This window comes from Ursus americanus, chromosome 18, assembly GCF_024610735.1.
Source record: "Ursus americanus isolate L20-20 chromosome 18, mUrsAme1.1.p, whole genome shotgun sequence".
NCBI classification, from domain to species: domain Eukaryota; kingdom Metazoa; phylum Chordata; class Mammalia; order Carnivora; family Ursidae; genus Ursus; species Ursus americanus.
Window position 1 is genome coordinate 7,693,461 of NC_142144.1, and position 19,816 is coordinate 7,713,276.

At 54.8% G+C, this 19,816-nt stretch overlaps 1 protein-coding gene across 3 annotated transcripts; it reads left to right on the plus strand.

Annotated features, from left to right (window-relative positions):
- The first annotated feature begins 4,064 nt into the window (after window positions 1-4,064).
- Window positions 4,065-16,388, plus strand: ST6GALNAC6 (ST6 N-acetylgalactosaminide alpha-2,6-sialyltransferase 6). Of its 3 annotated transcripts, none has more exons than XM_087869342.1 (7): window positions 4,065-4,215; window positions 5,375-5,431; window positions 7,097-7,187; window positions 9,002-9,181; window positions 11,328-11,734; window positions 14,124-14,231; window positions 14,770-14,903. In XM_087869342.1, the coding sequence occupies exons 2-7, from the start codon at window positions 5,406-5,408 to the stop codon at window positions 14,876-14,878; spliced, it is 921 nt and encodes a 306-aa protein (XP_087725468.1). In that variant the 5' UTR covers window positions 4,065-4,215; window positions 5,375-5,405; the 3' UTR covers window positions 14,879-14,903. The 3 variants fall into 3 exon arrangements, with proteins under 3 accessions (XP_087725468.1, XP_087725466.1, XP_045627085.1); XM_087869340.1 differs by lacking the exon at window positions 14,770-14,903 and adding an exon at window positions 14,907-16,388 and having other exon boundaries at window positions 4,066-4,215; XM_045771129.2 differs by having other exon boundaries at window positions 4,067-4,215; window positions 14,903-15,236.
- Window positions 16,389-19,816: the final 3,428 nt, after the last annotated feature.

Consider the following 19,816-nt stretch of genomic DNA (forward strand, 5'->3'; position numbering starts at 1 on the left):
CCTTTTCAAAGGGATGTCCCTGGCTAACCTGGCCCCCGCCCTTAGCCGTGACAGAGGACAAGGAGACCTCCCACCCCCACCAGCTGCCTCCCTGCTCACAGCCTCATCCTGGTCTCCAAGGACCAGAGACTGCTGATTCTGATGGGATTTGAATTCACCCCCCCTCCCCCAAGAGGTTGCCGCCCCCTCCTGCTCCTCCCCCCCCCCCCCCCGGGGAAATGCTGGCTCAGGCCCTAGGCCCAGTGCACAGAGGAACCTCTGTCCTGGTCCTGCCCCCGGCTGGGATGCTTTCTGCTGGGTTGGCCTAAATAATGTGTCTTTCTGGGGTGGTGACCTGGCAGGAACAATCCACCGGCTACTTCCTCCAGGCCAAAGAGGATGACCCCTGGCTGCTCTGGTGACTGGTTCTGGGCCTGCTGAAGGCTCTCTGAGGCAGCCCCTTCTCTGCCACTGGAGTTCCAGCAGCTTCCAAGAGGTGAGCTGGGGGCAGGAGCTACTCCCACCTCCGCGGCGTGTGGTGGGTGTGGGGCCCTATGGTGTGCAGCCCCTCTTTGGGGCTCTGTTTTCCTGTCCACAGCCCTCCTCCTTTGTCCCCTCAGCAGGCCTGCTGGGGATTCATCTACTTCCTCCTGAGGTCAGAGGGGAAACCAGGTGAGGCTCACAGCCTGTAAGTGTCTTAAGGGGTTTCTTCTCTCAGAAGGAACTTGGGGCCAGGCCAAGAACTCACACTCAAACCTCATCGAGCTGTGTGAGGAAAGGATTATTGGTTCTTCTGGATACCAGTGGGTTCCTGTGTCCAGTGTCACCCGGGTCCACCTGACCACTCCAGCCTGTCCGTTAAGAACCAGCTACTTCCTCGTTCCAGGCCCACTGCCCAGGTCTTGGGAACACGGGCTTATGGAGAGCTCCTGTGTGCAGGCCACACCTGCTGGGGGCTCTCACTAGCCTCTCCTCCAAAGGCCCTTCCCTGGGCCTCCTTCTCTGTCTAGAGGGAGAGAGGCTGGTTTCCAGGCTTCGCTCCCACACTGACTCTGCCCAGGAGGCAGTGGGGAGACTTGGGCAGGTGTTGACCCCTCTGTGGGCCTTGGTTTCAGACTGCGTAAATGGGGACCTGGGGTGGTGGGTGAGGAGGTCCCTGCGGGCTCTTCCTAGGGCAAAGATTGCTAAGGGGTAAGAAGGGAGGGTGGTCACACTCAGGACCCCCACGCTGGGACAGGAAGGCCTGAAGCAGAGGCCACCTCTGCCAGACGAGGGACGGGCAGCCCTGTGGGGAGGACCAGCTCCGGGTAGGGTTGGAGGGCAGCACCAGCATCGGTGTGACCACCCATCCATGAAAGCCCTGCTGTGGGAGTGGGGCAGCCTGGGGCTTCGGGGCAGAGCAGTTCAGGGTTTTTCAGCAGACAGGCATGGGGGAATCCCAGCCTGGGCGCCTGCACACCCCGAGCCCCACTTTCTCCCTCTGGAATATAGTGCCCATCTCATTGGTTATTTTAAGGATTCATTGAGATTTGTCTGGAAAGTGCTTAGCACAGGAGAAAGCATCCTACACACCGGAGCTGTTCTTCTTATCCTTGTGATTATTGACATGGTTGGTCTTGTTCTTGGGGCCCAGGAAAGGGAAGCCGGCCTTAAAGCTGAGCCTCCTGGAGTCAGCCTGCGCCCGCAGACATGGCAGGCCTGAGGGGGGAGCTCCAGGTCCGGATTTGGTCCAGGAGCTGGGTTGTTGCACTCTCTGATTTCCGGAGTCCCTGTCATTGGCCTGGGGCAGGAAGCAGAGCTGGGGGTTGGGAACAGGATGCCCCCGCCCCTGGTACAGCCTCCAACCTGCAGGGTGACATCGGGCAAGGGGCTCCTCTTCCCTGAACCCTCAACCTCAGGCTTCCCACCTGACTGCCGTGTTTCCTTGCCCTGTGGTTTTCTGTCCTGGGGCTGGCAGGGCGAGGTCTGGTGGCTGAAGTCGGGTGGGGCTCAGGAAGCAGATGGAGGTGGACAGCAGGGGGGCAAGAAGACTCGATTCCACGATTCCACGTTTGGCTCTCTCCACGGAGCCCTACTGCCCAATGGGGGAGTCTCCACAGCCTAGAAGATGGACCTTGGGCCCGCCCTCCGCCCCACTTCTGTATTAATGGCACACAAAATGGTATTAACTTAACAAACGAGTCCGATGTAAACAACCTGGAACTTGACAAAACAAAAAGTGAAGGTAGCATCCACCCCTCCTGCCCCACATCCACTCCCCAGGGAAAACTACTGCCAGTAGTCCAGTGTGGATTCTTCCAGACCTTTTGTGTACATTTACAAATATACAGACAGAGATAGTTGTATTTTTTAAAAAGAAATTGTGTTATAGATGCAGCTCATTTTTTATGTTAAAAACTCAGGTTTTAAATATAAAAACATTGTGTAACCACTATCTTAAAATTTCTGGAAAATACAGTTAAACCCCCCCAACACACACACACACACACACACACACACACACACACACACACACACAAGCAGCCCATAATCTCATCATTCCAGAAATAACCACTCTTTTTTTTGTTTTGTTTTGTTTTAGAGGTTTTATTTACTTATTAGAGAGAGAGAGAGAGAGCACAAGCAGGGAGAGTGAGAAGCAGGGACTCAGTCATGACCTGAGCCAAAGACAGACGCTTAACTCACTGAGCCACCCAGGCATCCCTGGAAATAACCACTCTTTAATCACTGATAGGCAAAAGGTATCTCCATATTTTCATTTGATTTATCTCCTCCTCTTTTCTTTTTGAATACTGTGATACACACACATGATGGCATGCATCATACTCGTAAGTTATAAAACATAATAATATAACAAACCTCTTGAACCCGTGTCGCACTGAAAGACCGGAGTGGTACTAGAACTGCATACCTCTGTGTTTCCTCCCCTCCCCTCCCCTGCATCCCTGCCTCCCCCACAGAGAGAACACAGCTGTGTTCTTGACTTTGCTGTTTTAAAACTTTAATCATACTGGTCAGCAGAAGCTAAACCTGTCCCTGGCTGTGAGGGCTGGCCCTGCTGCCAGCTATATGCTTAAACAATATAGTCTGTAGTTTTGTCTTCCAGAACTTGTCTTTTTCACTGCTTATGTCTCTAAAATCCATCCATGTCATTGTAGCCCGTTCATTTTTCCCTGCTGTATACTATTTCACCAGGGCATCCCGCCAAGGAAACAAAGCCATTCTCCTGTTGATCTATGGGCTGTTTCCGGGTTTGTGTTATGTCGAGCCCTGCTGCTCCCAGCTTCGTTGTGGACATGTGCAAGGATGTCTCCAGGGTACACACCCAGGGCGGAAAGCAAATTTTTACAATTTCCTTTTCCGGAATGATTAACTTCTCTCACTTGCTTTCTTCCTTTAAATGGCCTGTAAATATCCTGGACATTTCTTCCTGCCGGTGCATATTAATCTGTACCCTTCGTTTAAGCTGGGCTGTGCCTTTGCTTATTTAACCAGGCCCCTCTCATGGCTACTATCACATAAAACGATGTCATGAATACCCCGATAACTCTAAGAAGTAACATAACGTTTTTAACCCCAACGACACCCGATGAGGTTGTTCTTGCTATTTTCCAGAGGCAGAGGAAGGGTAAGTAATGTGCAAGCCCCAACAGCTAGTAGGTGGCACGGCTGGACTTGAATCCAAGGGAGGACCCCTGAGTTAACCCACGATAACTAGTGGATACAGGGCTCTGGAGGCCCCGGGTAGGGGAGCCCAGCGAGAAGCTCAACTGATTCTGAGCGCAGTGTGCCCTGGGACTCAGTTTCCCCATCCGGGTCGTGGCGGCAATAAAGCGAGATAGAAGCGGGTCCGACGCATACTGAATGGCTCCAGAAGGCTGTTGTGATTTTGTTTTTTATTGCCACTACCGGCTGCCCAGAGGCGCAAGCGAGGCGCTAGTGCGGTCCCGGCCCGGGGTCGCCCGCCCCTCACCCTTCCCCGCCGGCACCGCCCCGGGGCGGAGCCACCCGCGGCCCCTCCAGGCTCCGCCTGCCTCCCTGGCCTGGGCCCGAGCGGCGGCGGCGGCGGCGGCGGCGGCGGCGGCGGCGGCGGCGGCGGCGGCGGCGCTAGGACCCGGCGGGCGGGGGCTGCGGCCGGGCCTGGGCGGCCGGAGCAGCGCGGACCCAGGCTCTCGGCTCCCGGCGCCATGTGAGGGGGCTCGGGGGCCGCGGGGGGCCGGGCGCTCCCCGGGGGAGGTGAGCGGGCGCCGTGCGGGGGCGTGCAGCGGGAGGGGGGCGCTGCGTGCGCCCCGGGGCGAGGGCCGGGAGCCCCCGGGCAGGGGGGAGATGCGGGGCTCCAGGGCTCCCCTAGACCCACTCTCGGCAGCCGCGCCTGGAGATCCCGGTCCTCGCGCCCAAGGGCTATCGTAGGGTTCGCGGGGCCCCTGCCGCTGACTACCCCATTAGAGCTCGCGGACCTGCCGCCGTCCTGCCTCCCTCCTCTTCCCAGCTGGGGCTAGGGCTCTGGACTGCCCGAGTGCGGGAATTGGGGACGGGGCGTCAGCGCAAGAGGGGACGTAGAGGATGAGTCACCCCCCACCAGTGGACCCACGGGCTCAGCGACCCCCCATGTAGACATTAGGAGTCCCCCTCCCCCTTCTCCCCTGAGCCCTCCTCCCACGCGGCTCGTGGGGGCGTCTCGACCCTGCAGGGGGACTCCCCTGGCTGAGAGGGGCAAAGCCCCCAAACAGGGCAGGGTGTGGCCCCCAAGCAGGGCAGGGTGTGGCCCCCACCCTTAGCCCACGGACTCAGCCCTCCTGCACTGCCAGCCTCGGGGCTGAGGCCACGTTCCCGGCCCAGCGCCCTGGGCTGCCGCCTCCCCAGCCTGAGCAAGTCGCTCCCCAGCAGGCCTGCTCCCCGGTGCTAGGCCAGGTACTGAGCACACACTTGGTGGCCTCTGGCCCATTCCAGCCCGGGAAGATCCTGGAGGGAGATCCTGGCAGGCTCAGCCCGGGGCAGCTCCCTGCAAACAAGCCTGTAAACAAGGCTCCCCAGCAGACTCTGGGCCCCTCTACCTCTCTGAACCTCAGTCTCCTTATCTGTGAAATAGGGAATAAGAGCCCTTCCCTTGCACCGTTGCCAGGAGGATGGGGTGAGTGGGTGACGCGTAGTGTGGCTCCCTGCACACCTTCCTCGATATTAGAGGGAATTGGCTCGGCTAGGTGTCATAGAAAGGGCAGTGTTTTCCCTCGAAAGCTCAAGATGAGGCAGGCCTCCAACAGTGAATAACCACGAGACTAACAGCTACTGACAGGCACTGACCGAGCACGTTCAAGCCCCGTGCTGCCCTTGCCACATCTGCTTGAATTCTTTCAACAACCCCGTAAGTTACCTGCTCTTATTATTCCCATTTCAGAGATGAGGAAACTGAGGCTCAGAGAGGTCACATGGCTTTCCCGAGGCCCCTCAGCCAGTAAGTGGTGGAACCGGGATTCGCACTGGCACCCGAGATGCTGTATGACCATGGCCTTCTCAGAGCAGGATTGTGACGGGGCTGACCAGGGGGTCGGTGGTCCCGGCTGAGGGCACTGCTCAGGCAAAGGTGGGAAAGCAGGGGTGGGCCTGGGAACTGGAGTGTCCTGGTGTGTCTGGAGCATGGGGCCTAAGAAGGAAACGGGAAACGGGAAACGGGAAACGGTAGTGAGAGGGGAGGCTCCGCTCAGAGGCAGCTGGACCGTGAGGGCCTGGACTGCCAGAGCGTCAGTACTAATGGGCACGACGCTGGGATTCTGGACTCCTGTCTTGCTCCCTAAAGAGCTGTGAGTCCAAAAACAAACTGCCTTTCTCTTCTAATGAGCCTCAGTTTCCTGATCTGTATCGCGGGCCCTGGACCCAGTGAAGAGTCCCAAGAGCTCCCTGACTGGCCCTCCCGCCCGGGAGAAATCCGAGACCGGGCTTGGGGGCGGGGGGGGGCTCCGGCGGAGAAGGGGCGGGGTTGGGCAGCGGGCGGAGTCGGGGCCCAACCAATCAGGAGCGGCATTGGGGGGAGCCTCCTTTGGCCTGAGGTTCTGTGGCTATTCCTGGTGGCAGTGGAGGAGTAAACAGTGGCCAGGTCAGGGGGCGGGCATAGTGGCGGGAGCTGGGAGGCCCCTGGAGGGGAGGACGGGGCTGGGGAGCCCTGGGCCTCCGTTTCTCCCTCTGCACACTCTTCCCTCTGGCCTTGAATCTGCTGGAGGTGGCTGGCTGCAAGTACTTACTCCGTTTTGACAGGTGGGGAAATTGAGGTCTGGAGGGGAGCTAGGGCCTGTGAGGATGTCCCCTCTCAGCCACTGCCTCTGAGGACAGACGGGCAGGAAGGAAGGTTGCATCGTTACTGGAGGCCCCCCACCCCCCAATCCCGAGGGTGGGGCTGTGATTATAGCCCATTGGTGAGTCTGTGCCCTTAACAGCCCCAGATCTTACTGTTAATTAAAGAAGTCATTCAGCGAACCTCTTGCACCCATTTCCGTGGCTTCAGAGGCACCTCGGAGAATGTGAGTGAGGATCTGTGCCGGCCCCACCCTCAGAGAGCTCTCCGCCTTGCTGGGAGGTGACACACAGGAAGTTGCTGGCCTACTCCAGGCGTGGAGGATGAGAGGGCATGAGCAGGGTGCAAGAGGGCAGGGTGTTCTAGATAGAGGGGAGAGTTTGTGCAAGATCTGGAAGGGTGCCTCTGCAGAGGAGTTTGGGGACCTAGAAGGCATATTGCTTTATTCCAAGGCCACAGGAACCTAAGTCAGAGTTTGGGTTAGGAGTGTGCATGGGGTTCTTGCTGGGTGGGGGACAAGCCCCCAGCAGGGGAGCCAGCTTTAGGCCTGCCAGCTGTCTAGGAGAGCTAAGGTGTGGGGAGGTCCCTGCTCAGGGAGCAGAGTAGGAGAGAGCAAGGGGCATGGAGAGAGGCTCTGCCACCACCTGCCTCTGTGACCTCAAGCAAGTTCCTGCCCTTTCTGGGCCTCAGTATCTCCCTCTGCAAAATGGATATGGCCCTGAGCCTTGAGGTCATGGGCGGGTAGGAGGGCTGGTGGGGTGGGGAGGGTGTAGCCTTTGACCAGCTGTATTAGGGAGAGCGCCCAAGCCATAACCTTTCTGTGACTTGCAGGTGTGACCCCACATCCCTGCCCCCTGGGCCACCAGCAGGACGGCGGCCCCTGCCCCTCAGCAGACGCCGGAGAGAGATGAGTAGCAACAAAGTGAGTCCCCCTTCATTTCTTGTCCCCATCTCAGCCTTTTACTTCCTCAGCAACATGGGCTCCTTTGGACCTGCCTCAGACCCAGGCCCCCGCCAGTGTCTCTTCCCGACCAAGAAGTGGCTGATGCCTGAGAGGCCCTGGCTTGAGCTCTGCTGTGGCCGCTGATCTCTGGCTTTGGGCAAGCTCCCGTCTCTCTCTGGGCTAAGTCCACCTCTGTCCTCTGGTCCATCTGTGTAAAGGATTGGCCGAGAAGGTGACTGTGAAGGGCTGGGGGAGGGGTCTGGGGGGAGGGGCAGTGGTCAGAGTCAAAGACACAGAATGGTGTGAGCATCACTCTGAGGGTGTCAGAGCGATCCATTCAGTCATGTTTTCCTGAGCACCTACTATGTGCCTGGCCCCCGCGCACCCCTTTCCTGGGATCCGCTGCGGTGCAGCCTTGGCAGAGCCCGAGGGTTGGGGGTGGTGTGATGTGGACATATCAATCTGGGTCCGACTGGGAGAGAGAAAGCACACAGTCACTTAAACAGGGAGAGTTTAGTGTAAAGAGTTCTCAGCTTCAGCCAGGCATCAGAGTAACGAGGGGTTGGAATTCTAAGGAACACAGGAATGGCCAGTAGAAGGAGCAGGCCCCAGCTGCCGGGCTGCGGTCCCGGGCACAGCTCTGGTCCCCAGGATGGCAGAGGACTCACTGTGGCGCTGGGCTGGTGGCGTTGTCCTGAAGTTGTCATAAAATCACCCTCTGGGCTACGGGGAAGGCTGCCGCTCCCAAGAGGCACTCAGAGCCCATACAAAACTGCTCCGGGGAGGGAGCTTATGGCCTCTGGTGCTTGAGTCTGCTGCCTGAGCTGAACTCTGCAGAAGCTGTGATCACAGCAGGAGCCAGAGGCACTCAATCCCAGCCTGCCCCCCCCAGCCAGCCTGAGGAGGGTGCGGGGAGGGAGCTGCTGAGTGCCTCGGGCTGCTGGCCGCTGGCAGCTGCTGGCCACCAGGCGGGAGCTGGAGCACGTGCCGTGGGAGCTATGTGCTGCGGAGGGGCAAGGGCACAGACCAGGCGCCAAGCCCACCAGAAGCCACTCCTTTTCTCCTGCACCGCCTCTCCAGTGCCCTTTACTGACAAAGCTCACTCTGCAATTAACCGGCAAAGAAACAGATGTAAGGGCCCAGGTCTGTTTTCACAGAGCAGGCAAAGAGGGTGAACTAGGAACTGAGAAGTGATACACGAATAAGCAGCATGGGGGGTGGGGTGCTTAGCAGAAGGAGCCAGGACTTCCAGATCTTGCCTAGCCATGCAGGCCCTGGGCACATATATCCCACTTTCCTGATACTGATACTTCGGGTATCACTTTCCTGTCCTGTCAGTGACGTGGTGGGCCCTTGCACCCCAATTCCTGATCAGATCCATCCCCTCCAGGCTTAATGAATGATAAAGATTACAGAGAGTTCCCGTTTGGGGAAGACCTTGGGCCCTGTCCCTTGAATGCCCTACCCGGAGGGATCCCTCTGACACATCCAATCCAATCCAGCGAACCCTCCCTGAGAACCTTCTCTGCTTCTGTACTCTGGGAGCTGGGATACGGTGGCCATCAAGGCTGCCTCGGTCCCAGTCCGCAGAGCTCATGGTCTAACTGGGGGCGATGGCAGTTTGAATGCAGTGTGACCGGTGCTGGGATGGGGGTGCTCTGGGGGCCGGAGGGGGTGGTGCCTGAACTGGTCTGGAATGATGAGCAGGAGTGAGCCCCGCACGGCAGGTGGCAAGGAAGAGGCCGGGGGGCCTGGGGCGTGGCTGGGCGCTCACCAGCCTCTCCCGTCTCCAGGAGCAGCGCTCGGCAGTGTTCGTGGTTCTCTTCGCCCTCATCACCATCCTCATCCTGTACAGCTCCAACAGTGCCAATGATGTCTTCCATTACGGCTCCCTGCGGGGCCGCACCCGCAAGCCCGTCAACCTTAAGAAGTGGAGCGTCACTGACGCGTACGTCCCGATTCTCGGCAACAAGGTAGCTTGACCGTTTTGGGGAGCTCTCTGAGACCGGGCTGATGGCTGAACTTCCCACCATCCCTGCTCCCACCTCCTCCACCTCTTCTCTCTGCTACTTCCGTGCTTCCTAAAGGAAAGGCGGGGCGGGGGGGACCCCAGGAGTCGAGGCCCTGGCGTCCAGTGCCTTCAGCCCCGTTTGCTGTGTGACCTTGGACAGCTGCCTTGCCTCTCTCTCTCTCCATTTTCTTCAGGGTCCCATTTTTAGCGCTGATATCCTGCCGCCTCCTGAGTCAGAATCCCTAAGGAGAGGTGTGGTCTGGTTTTCACTGATCTCTGTCTCTGCTGGGGAGTCCACACAGGGTTTGGGAGCCGAGCGCTCAAGTACCTGACAATACAAAACCAGTCGCAATAATGACTGGCCTTTCTCAGTTGCCTGCTGTGTGCTGGACACTGTGACTAGCAGTAATCATCACACCGACCCTGTGAGGTCAGCATTGTTAGCCCCGTTGAAGAGATGGGGCAACCAAGACTCAGAGAGGTAAAGTCCCTTGTCCAAAGCCACACAGCAAAGGAGGGGAGGAGCCAGGGTATTGCTCCACCCCCCACCACCCCCACCTCCGGAGTTGCAGCTGTGTAGAGAAGCCAAACCTTACTCCCCGGGGCTTCTGTTTGTCTTGGGTAGCCGTGAGACTCAGCTTATGGTTTGGGGGTTCACCCTATAATCCTCTAAGCCCTAAATGTTTTCCAGGAGGCCAGGGAGATAATCATTGGCCTGGAATACGGACTCCACCTTCCAGGGGGAAGCTGTCTCCCGGTCCCTGCCTGCCTCCCTCTCCTCCCTCACAAATCCTCCTGAGTCTCTCAGGATCTGAATACACCCTTACTGGGACAGGGCCCACTTGCGGGCCTGGGAAACAGAACCTGGGAAAAAGTGAAAGAGCTTGAGTGTGGGGGACGTGAAAGGAAGGGAATGAGGCAGCTCTGGGCTTGTAGCTGCTTCCAGCCTAACAGAGGAAGCCAGCAGAGCTCAAGAAAGCTGGAAAAGTCATCAGCTGAGGTCCATGGGACCTGTCATTGGATCTTGGAGTAAGGGCTCAGGGAAGACTGCCTGGAGGAGGTAGCACTTGAGCTCAGGCTTAAAGGTCAACAGGAATTCCAGGGGCAGAAAATAGGCCCCAGAGAACGTGTGGTTCCAACTCATTCACCAGTGGGGAAACAGAGGCCCAGAGGGGCTTCCACACCCTTTCCTGACGGACAAGGTGGTGTCTTGTGTGTGGGTGGTGTGGAAATGTCGTGGGCGTCCTGGGGAGGATGCCCTCTTAGGGGAACTGGACTAAGGCTGGGCTCTGTGGCCATATAGACCTGGGTTCCTACCCAAACACTGCACTTCTCAGCTGTGTGACTTTGGGGACATCCCTGCATGACTGTCCTGTCCTCCTGTTCCTTCACTCTGCCCCAGCCGAGTGGCTTTCTTTGGCTTTTCAACACACCGTGGTCATTCCCGCTTCAGAACCTCTGGTCTTGCTGTTCCTCCTGCCCTGAGTACTTTCCTGTGTGGTTTTTTTTCATCCTCCAGGTCTCAGCTCCAAGAGCCCCCGACCTTTCCCCGATGATCTTTCTAGAGTAGCCCCCACTCCTGTCCCTCTTGATCCCTTGCCCCTATTGTATTATCTTTGTAGCATGTTTTATTCACCACCTGGCATTAGTTTGTCTTTTACTTGTTCACCGTCTGTGTCTCTGACTGTGAGCCTCTTAAAGGCAGGAGTGGGGTCCCTTTCATTCATTGCTCTGTCCCTGGTATTTGACCATTGGCCAGCTTGCTTTAATATTTGTTGACTATCGAGTGAACAGCCTTCAGTTTCCCTGTGTTTAAAATGGGCAAAATCGGGGCACCTCGGTGGCTCGCTCAGTTTGGTGTTTGACTCTTGATTCATCACAGGTCATGATCTCAAGCCCAACACCAGCCTCCGTGCTTGGCGTGGAGTCTGCTTAAGATTCTTTCTCTCCCTCTGCCCACCCCCCTCCCCTCGTCATGCGCTCTCTAAATAAATAAAGTAAAATGAGCAAATTAATTCCTGCCTCGTAGAGGCCTGGATGTACAGAGCATAGGGCCTGGCACTGCGTGGACGTGACAGCCAGTGTTGACTTTCCTTGCTCCCTCCCAGACGCTGCCCTCCCGGTGCCACCAGTGTGTGATTGTCACCAGCTCCAGCCACCTGCTGGGAACCAAGCTGGGCCCCGAGATCGAGAGAGCCGAGTGCACGATCCGCATGAACGACGCGCCCACCACGGGCTACTCCGCCGACGTAGGCAACAAGACCACCTTCCGTGTGGTAGCCCATTCCAGCGTATTCCGTGTGCTGCGGAGGCCCCAGGAGTTCGTCAACCGGACGCCCGAAACCGTGTTCATCTTTTGGGGGCCCCCGAACAAGATGCAGAAGCCCCAGGGCAGCCTTGTGCGTGTCATCCAGCGGGCAGGCCTGGTGTTCCCCAACATGGAGGCCTACGCCGTCTCTCCCAGGCGCATGCGCCAGTTTGACGACCTCTTCCGGGGTGAGACGGGCAAGGACAGGTACCAGCCTCCTGCCTGCCCCCTCTGGCCAGCCCTGTGATCCGCCTCAGCTTTCTCTGCCCAGAGGGCCAGTTGTTCCCAGCATGCACTGCTCTGAGGGGGTGGTCACTTCCTGCCATCCTCTGGTCAGTTTTCCACGGGAATTTACTTCATGTCCAGCCCCAAGCAGGAGTCACTTCCAACATGCTCTGCACTGTCTCGTCTCCCCAGGAGGGCTTCCTCCCAGCATGCGTTGCTCTGAGGGAACAGGTTCCCTAGCATGCTCTGCCCTAAGGCGGCACACGCCTAGCATCTTCCTAGGAGAGCTCCCCAGAGCTCATGTCAGGTATTCACTGTACCCAGCACGTCTTGCTTTAGGCACATAGTTGCTCCCAGAATGCTCTATCCTAAGGATACATCTTTCCCAGCATAGCCTTTTCTGGCTGATCTCCCCAAAAAAGCTAGGCCAGTGCTATCCAATAGAAATATAATGCAAGCCATATATGTAATTTAAATTTTTATAGTAGCCAAATTAAAAAAGTAAAAAGAAATAGGTGAAATTCATAATATATTTTATTTAACCCAATAAGTCCAACATAGAGACCCTATACTTTATTTATCTCTAAATATTTAAGATTTGAGAGAGCTATTGTAAATTGTATTTAAAATTTTAGGGGGTTCCCAATTATTCATTGCTAGTATGCAGAAATACAATTGATTTTTGTGTGTTGACCTTATATCCTATAATGCTGCTAAGCTTACTGGTTCTGAGAGATTTTTCTAGGGTCACTGGAATTTTCTATACACGTAATCATGCTGTAAGGACATGTGATTCAGAACAGTTTTATTTCTTCCTTTCCAATCTGTATGCATCTTATTTCTTTTTCTTGCCTTATTGCACTGGCCAGGACTTTTGATACAAGGTCAAATTGCATGGGGAGCGTTGAGAATAGACATCCTTGCTTTGGTCCCACCCTTGGTAGGAAAGCATTTGGTCTTTCATCATTGAATACGATGTTAGCTGTTGAGTTCTTAGCTGTCCTTTGTCAGGTTGAAGAAGTTCTCTTCTCTGATTTGCTAAGAGTTTTCATCATTATTAGATATTGAATTTTATCAAGTGTTTTTCTGCATCAGTTTATATGATCATGTGGTTTTTCTTAAGGTTATTACTATGGTAGATGATACCACCATATATATTTTTGAATATTGATTGATTTTTGAACAGTGAATCAGACTTGAATTTCTGCAATAAACCTCACTTGGTTGTGGTGTATTGTTTTTATATATTGCTGGATATGACATACTAATATTTTGTTGAGATTTTTGTGTCTGTGTTCATGAGAGATACGGATCTGTAGTTTTGTTTTCGTACTGTCTTTGCCTGGTTTTGGTACTATGGGTAATGCTAGCCTCAGAAAATGTGTAGAATTATTTTTTCTTTAAATGTTTGGTAGAATTTGCCAGTGAAACTATCTGGGCCTGGAGAGTTCTTTTTCAAAAGTTTTGAACAATGAATTCAATTTCTTAATAGTTACACATACTCAGATTAATCTGTTTCATCTTGGCTGAGTTTTGGTAGTTTCTAATTTTCAGGGAATTGGCCAATTTCATCGAAGTTGGGAAATTAATGTATGTAATTGTGGTTTGCTTATTGCCCTTCTCACATCTACAGGGTCTGTGACGATATCCTCTATTTTATTCTCAATATTGGTAACTGGTGTCTTTTCTTTTCCTTGTCAGTCTTGTGAGAGGTTTTTCTTTTTAAGCTTCCCGAAGAACCACTTTCAATCAAATATATCCAAACTATTTTCAGTTCGTTATACAGTCAGAAACTACCAGTGGCATTTTCTGTGTTCGTTCTTTCACACTAAAACACCCCATGCATATTTTACACTGATAGCATGTTTCAGCCACATGTCCTGTGCCCACATGTGCCCACATGTGGCTCCTGGCTGCTCTAGTGGGCAGCTCAGCTCTAGGCCCTTGGCTCCTTTCCATACCTTGCTCTGAACCTGTGGTCACAGCATGACCTTCTCTGATGAGTCTCCCATTAGGCGTTTGCTCCTAGCGTGGGCACAGCGGCTTCTAGCAAGCTCCGTCAAGCAAGACCATGAGTCTAGTAAGTTCATGGTCACTTGCAACCTGCCCTATGATGACTAATCTCCCCGGGAGTTGATTCCCAGCATGAGCTGTTCCTTCAAAGGAGCTCTCTCCACACCCCTCATCTCTGCCCAGACAAGCCCTCTGCCAGCATGTACGTGCTTCCACGGTGGGGCTGGACTAGGGGGTCGCTGAAGTGGGGGAAGTCCCCGATGGGGGGAGGCGGGAGGAGTTCTGGGAAACTCCAAGTGGGTTGACCATTCCTACCCATCCACATGGCCCCTCATCATACCCCCTTCTCTGCCCCCAGGGAAAAGTCCCATTCGTGGTTGAGCACCGGCTGGTTCACCATGGTGATTGCGGTGGAATTGTGTGACCACGTGCACGTCTACGGCATGGTGCCCCCTGACTACTGCAGGTGAGCCCCCCTGGAATAACGCCCAGTCACTGGCTGCAGGATGGAACCCCAGAAACTTTGGCTGAGGGGTGCCTTTGAGGGCCTCCATTTTATGGTATTCAAACTGCTCTGTGGAGATCTAGGCTTCGTGGGGCTAGCTACCTCCGGGGCCTTCCCCCAGCGTTCAGAGTTCATATATTAATAACTATCGTTAATATTACTATATGAAAAGCCCGCTAGGTGCCAGCTCTTCTTCGCCGAGTGCTGACCGTGTTCCCAGCCTGGCTATATTTGTTAGGTCATTTACTCCTCACAGGGACCCTAGGGGACAGTTGCCGTATTCTTTCTGTTCCATAGATGAGAGACTGAGGAAAACATTTTGTGAGTGGCCTAAGGTCCCACAACAGTAAGCACTGGGGCTGGGCTCCAGAGCTCTTACTTCTTACCACTACCCTACACTACCACCCTCTTAAGGAAAAGGAAAGCTTCGATCATATTTTTAAAAAACCAACAAAGTTGGGTGGTCATAAATCTAGTCCACCCTACATCCATTTCACAGATGGGGAAATCGAGGCCCCGGGAGGGGCAGGGATTTCCCCCACGGAAACCCGCTAGCAGGTCAGGAGCTGGAAAGCGCAAGGGCCCGGCTGGTGCGTCCCCTGCCCTGACAGCTCCCATCCGCTCTGCCCCAGCCAGCGGCCCCGCCTCCAGCGCATGCCCTACCACTACTATGAGCCCAAGGGGCCAGACGAGTGTGTCACCTACATCCAGAATGAGCACAGCCGCAAGGGCAACCACCACCGCTTCATCACCGAGAAGAGGGTCTTCTCCTCCTGGGCCCAGCTGTATGGAATCACCTTCTCCCACCCCTCCTGGACCTAGGCCACCCTGCCTGTGGACCTCTCACGGGGGATGCGGGAGAGGCTGCTCGCCTCCCAGCCACTCAACCAAGGGCCATCTCCTGGCCAATCAAGGCTGGCCGGAGTGTCTTCGGGCCAATCAGGGCCTTGTATCCTCCAGCCAGTGAGGGCCTGGGGGTGTCTCTTGACCAATCAGGGATTTGAGCTATGTGATTAATCAGGGGTGTTGGAGGTATTTCTTGTCCAGTCAGGGTCTAAGCATAGTCAATCAGGGTATTTCTGAAGTTATCTGAGGCAAAGGACATGTGCTTTCCCATGAGGCCTTGGTTCAGAGCCCCAGGATGGACCCCCCATCATTCCCTCTTGGCTGGGACAATGGGGTCCTGTCCTGCAGAGCTGGGAACTCTGTGCTGCTCCCTCACTTCCCAGAGCCAGAAAGAGAGGTTGCATGGGAGTGGGAGCTGTGTCTGGAGGCCAGGCCAGAGGATTTGCGGGATTGTGGGGGGGATCCTAGAGGTGGGAGCCAGCATCCGAGTCTTGACTCTGCCCTGAGTGGCTTTGGACAAAACCCTTGTCCCCTCTCTGGTCACCCTCCTGCCTGTGTCAGGTTCTAACGTGGAGTCTGAGGCCCCCTCCCACTTTCCCCACTGACCTCCTTGGGTCTGTCTTCCCTAAGACTGGACCCCTCCAGCCACCACCCCTTGCTGGGGGGCTCAGCTCCCTGGGGGTCTGGAGTCCCCTTCCTCACCTCCTCCTGGAAACTTAGGGTATTTTTGTGTAAACTCCCACAGGGTTTGGTGGAGAATCTAACAGGAAAGGGACAAATCTTCTGCTGTTTTCTTCATAGTCCCTCCACTCAGCTGCCATTAGTTTGGCTCTTAAAGAGCCAGGCTCCCTTTTCTGCCATCCAGCAGTGAGGCTTTCCACCTGTTGGAGTAGCCTTTGGGGCTGAGAAAGGGGGAATCCCAGCCAAAATGGGGTTTCACGCAGCCCCTTTGTCTGCAGCTGCTGGAGTCATCCAAGGGTCTGGGAAGGCTCTTGGGGGCAGAAGCTGCATCGCCTGGGTTCTGCCCCTTCACTCTACATCAGGCACTTTATTGCTGGACCTCAGTGGGGGGGACTTGCCCTTGCTCTTCCAGAGCCCAGAAGGGAAGACTAGAGGGCTTCCTGGAGGAGGCCGTGGAGCTGGAGGGGTCAGGTTCAGGAGGAAGAGGCCAGCAGCAAGCCTTTGCACATTGGGGTGGGGGCTGGGAGCCGGCGACTCCCCCCAGACTTGGTTTTGTATGATTTGTACAGGAATAAATGCACCTAAGCTCTGGTTCCGTGTCCTCTGTCTCTTGGATCAAGCCTGGCTCTCTCTGGCCCTGCTGTGGGCTTCCTCAAGACAGTGCCCACACCCTCCAGCCTGGGAGCTCACACACAGGACGGCCAGCTGTTTCAGCCGGCCAGTGAGTCACACATTTTGCAGCTTGGGTGGAGTCCTGGCTGCCCCAGATGTGTGTGGGGTTCCCGGAACCAAGCCCACCTGGCTTTTCCAGTCCCTCCTCCCCCTTCCCATGTGACCTCAGGCAAGTCACTTCACCTCTCAGAGCTCTGGTTCCCTCCTGGGTGAAATAGGTCCAGACACTGCTCTCCAGGTTCTAGGGAGTTCTAGGAAGGGGAGGGGCCCTGTGGCAGTTCTGTCCCAAGCAGGCCCTGGAGGGTGCTAAGGACTGCGGGACCATGACACGGGGCACTTTGTAGAGGTGACATTCTTCTGAGGCCTGAAGGAGGAGGAGGAGGCCTGTAGAAGTTTAGGGGAAGTGCTTCAGGCAGGGAGGGGGGGGGCGGGCAATGATAGGTGTCACAGAAAGCAGCTCCAGAGCACTGGAGGGAGGAAGCCAGAGGAGCACAACGAAGTGGAGACCGAGGGGGGTGAGGGGTGGGGGGGGGGGCGGCTCAGAGTTTGGCTCTAGAGCCTGGGGGCGCTGAGGGCAGGGAGTGGAAATTTCCTGCAGGGCCCAGCGGGAAGGAGGCGCAGGGCTGTAGCCCTGGGAGGAGCCTGGTGAGTCCTGGACTCCACGGGCTGCTGTCACCCTCTAGGCAAAAGGGTTTGTTTACTCCAGGTTGGCAGGAGGAAGGGGTCCTGACCCTGGCAGATTACAACCTGTTTAGGCAGATAAGATACCCTTGGGAGCAGAGGCCTGACAAAGGGCGCTGTGTGAGACGAGGGAGGGCTGCAGGGACCAGGGGGAAGAGCTCTCTCCAGCACAGGGCCACCTGGGAGGGTGGGCCACAGAGCTGGGAGGTGAGAGGGACACCCTGCCTTTGTCCCTTGCTCACCTACACACGCAACAGGCAGCCACGTGCCATGTGCCGTGTTAGTCCCATGCAAAGGCTTCTGGGAATCTGGGTCCAGGCAGAGATTCTGTCCCAGAACACTGTGGCCCTTTCATCTGCTCATCGGTGGGCATGAAGGGAGGTGCGTAGGAGGGCATTAAGAGGGGAGTTGGTGGGGCACCTGGGGGGCTCAATCCATTAACTGTCTGCCTTCGGCTCAGGTTATGATCTCAGGGTCCTGGGATCGAACCCCTCATGGGGCTCCCTGCTCAGTGGGGAGCCTGCTTCTTCCTCTCTGCCTGCTGCTCCCCCTGCTTGTGCTCTCTCTCTCTCTGTTAAATAAATGAATAAAATCTTAAAAAAAAAGAAAAAGAGGGGGGTTGGTTGCTGGGGTGGACCCTGGGACAGTTCAATTTAGTATCAGAAGGTAGGACTTGAGAAGATGAGGGCAGGACGCATGGGGCCCTCAACCCCACAGACTCACTGCGTCAGATGGGACCCAGCAGAGACTAGTCCACTCACTGCCCAAACCGACTTCCTAAAACCACCTCACTATGGTCCTCTTCACTCTGAAACCTTCACTGGCTCCCCAGTGTGCCCAGGACCAAACCTACCTCTTCCTTTGGGGTTCAGAGCCCCCTATATCCCTGTGTATCCCTTTCCCAGTTACCCCTCTGAGGCCCCTCCTTGGGGCTGGGGGCATGTCCTACCAGCTGCAGACCTGACCTGTGCTTCCCGAAAGCAGCCACTCCAGCTGTTTCCTGCAATGCTCAGCTCAGCGCCCACCCGGGGCAGCTGGGCTGCGTGGTTCCAGCTGTGAGCCTCCGTGTGAGGCCGCCGCAGAGTCAGCCTCCCCCAAGCTGGCTTGTCTTCAAGCCTTGAGATTCTTTCTTTAACCAAAATATTTTTTAAATATTAAAAAAACTGGTTTCATTTTATATGTTTACAGGTTTGTTTTTTTTTAAAGATTTATTTATTTGAGAGAGCACAAGCAGGGAGAGGGAGAAGCAGGCTCCCTGCTGAGCTGGGAGCCCCCCACAGGGCCCGATCCCAGGACCCCGAGCCAAAGGCAGACGCTTAACCAACTGAGCCACCCAGGCGCCCCAGGTATTTTTTTTTTTCCTTTCACGTTATAAAATAACATAAGCCACACAAATGATACAAGTTAGAGGGTATCACCTGGTCCTGTTCCCTGTTAACAGTTTGATATAATCTTCCAGATTTTTCCTCTATGCAATGTTTTTCCTTTCCCCTTCTCCCTTCTTTCCTTCTTCCTCCCCCTCTTCCTCCCTGCCTCCCTTTTTCTTTTTTTAGGTTATAGCTGGGGAAAAAAAAATCCTGACACTTTAATATCCCAGCATCGGTGGAAAATCCACAGGTCATACACAAACAAAATTAAAAAGGTACCCAAATACAGAAATTTGAAAGTTCAAAGAACTTTCCAACTTGCTCAAGTAGAATTATAAGAAAGTGAAATCGTGTTTTTCACAGAGACTTCAATATGGCTGAGACAAGGATGCAGACTAGAACAGGTACTTAAAAGTGGTTTTTTTCCAGTTTTTAAGATTTTAAAATGTCTTTTTATTGTGGCAAAAACCACATAAAATTTACTACTTGCCCATTTTTAAGGGTACAGTTTGGGAGTGTTAAGTACGCTTACCTTGTTGTAAAACATCTCCAGAACTTTCTCATCTCATGTGTCTGAAAGTCGAAATCTATTAAACAGCAACTCTGAGTTTCCCCTTCCCCACCCAGCCCCTGGTTGCCCTTCTGCTTTCTGTTTCTATGAATTTGAGCACTCTAGATACTTCCTATCGCTAGTATCATACACTCTTTGTCTTTTTGTGACTGGCTTATTTCACTGAACATCGTGTCCTCAAGGTACATCTGTGTTAAAATTGTTTTATGTATAAAGTCATAGGTGTTTGTTTTATTTTTAGAAAGCCAGCCAGCCAGCCTTTAAGTAAGAAGTGAAAGTCCCACCTCCTTGAGGGGCTCATGTACACCCGCCCCCCTGCCCCCTCTGATCTGCTTCATTTCACCGACTTAAAGATACCATCGATGTGATTAGAAGACACCACGAGTTCAGAGACGTTAAAAAAAAGCAACAAAAACCCCGTAGGAATAGATTTTACACACACACGCCCCTGCATGTTTAGAATTATTTTCACTGGGCTCTTTGCCTGTTTCCCTTGCTTGGGCAGCCAGCCACACAGACCTCTGGCTTCCTTTGTCGTGTGGACGCGAACTGCAGAGCCCACCCCACGCAGCCCGGCTACGTCACCATCCCCCCCATCCGGCCAGCCCCACTGGCGCTGGAGAACCATCCCATACCCATTTCGTGCCCCGATGTGGGGTTCCTGAAGGTAGAGGGCACATTTAACATTTCAGTTGGCACCATCAGTTTGCTTTTCCCAAAGGTGGCGC

Bases quoted from the DNA above. Each gene is read 5' to 3' on its own strand.
- ST6GALNAC6 (XM_087869340.1), top strand. From the start codon at position 5,406: ATGGCTTTCCCGAGGCCCCTCAGCCA. The intron at 5,432-7,096 runs GTAAGTGGTGGA...TGTGACTTGCAG, and splicing joins TTCCCGAGGCCCCTCAGCCA to GTGTGACCCCACATCCCTGC. The intron at 7,188-9,001 runs GTGAGTCCCCCT...TCCCGTCTCCAG, and splicing joins GAGAGATGAGTAGCAACAAA to GAGCAGCGCTCGGCAGTGTT.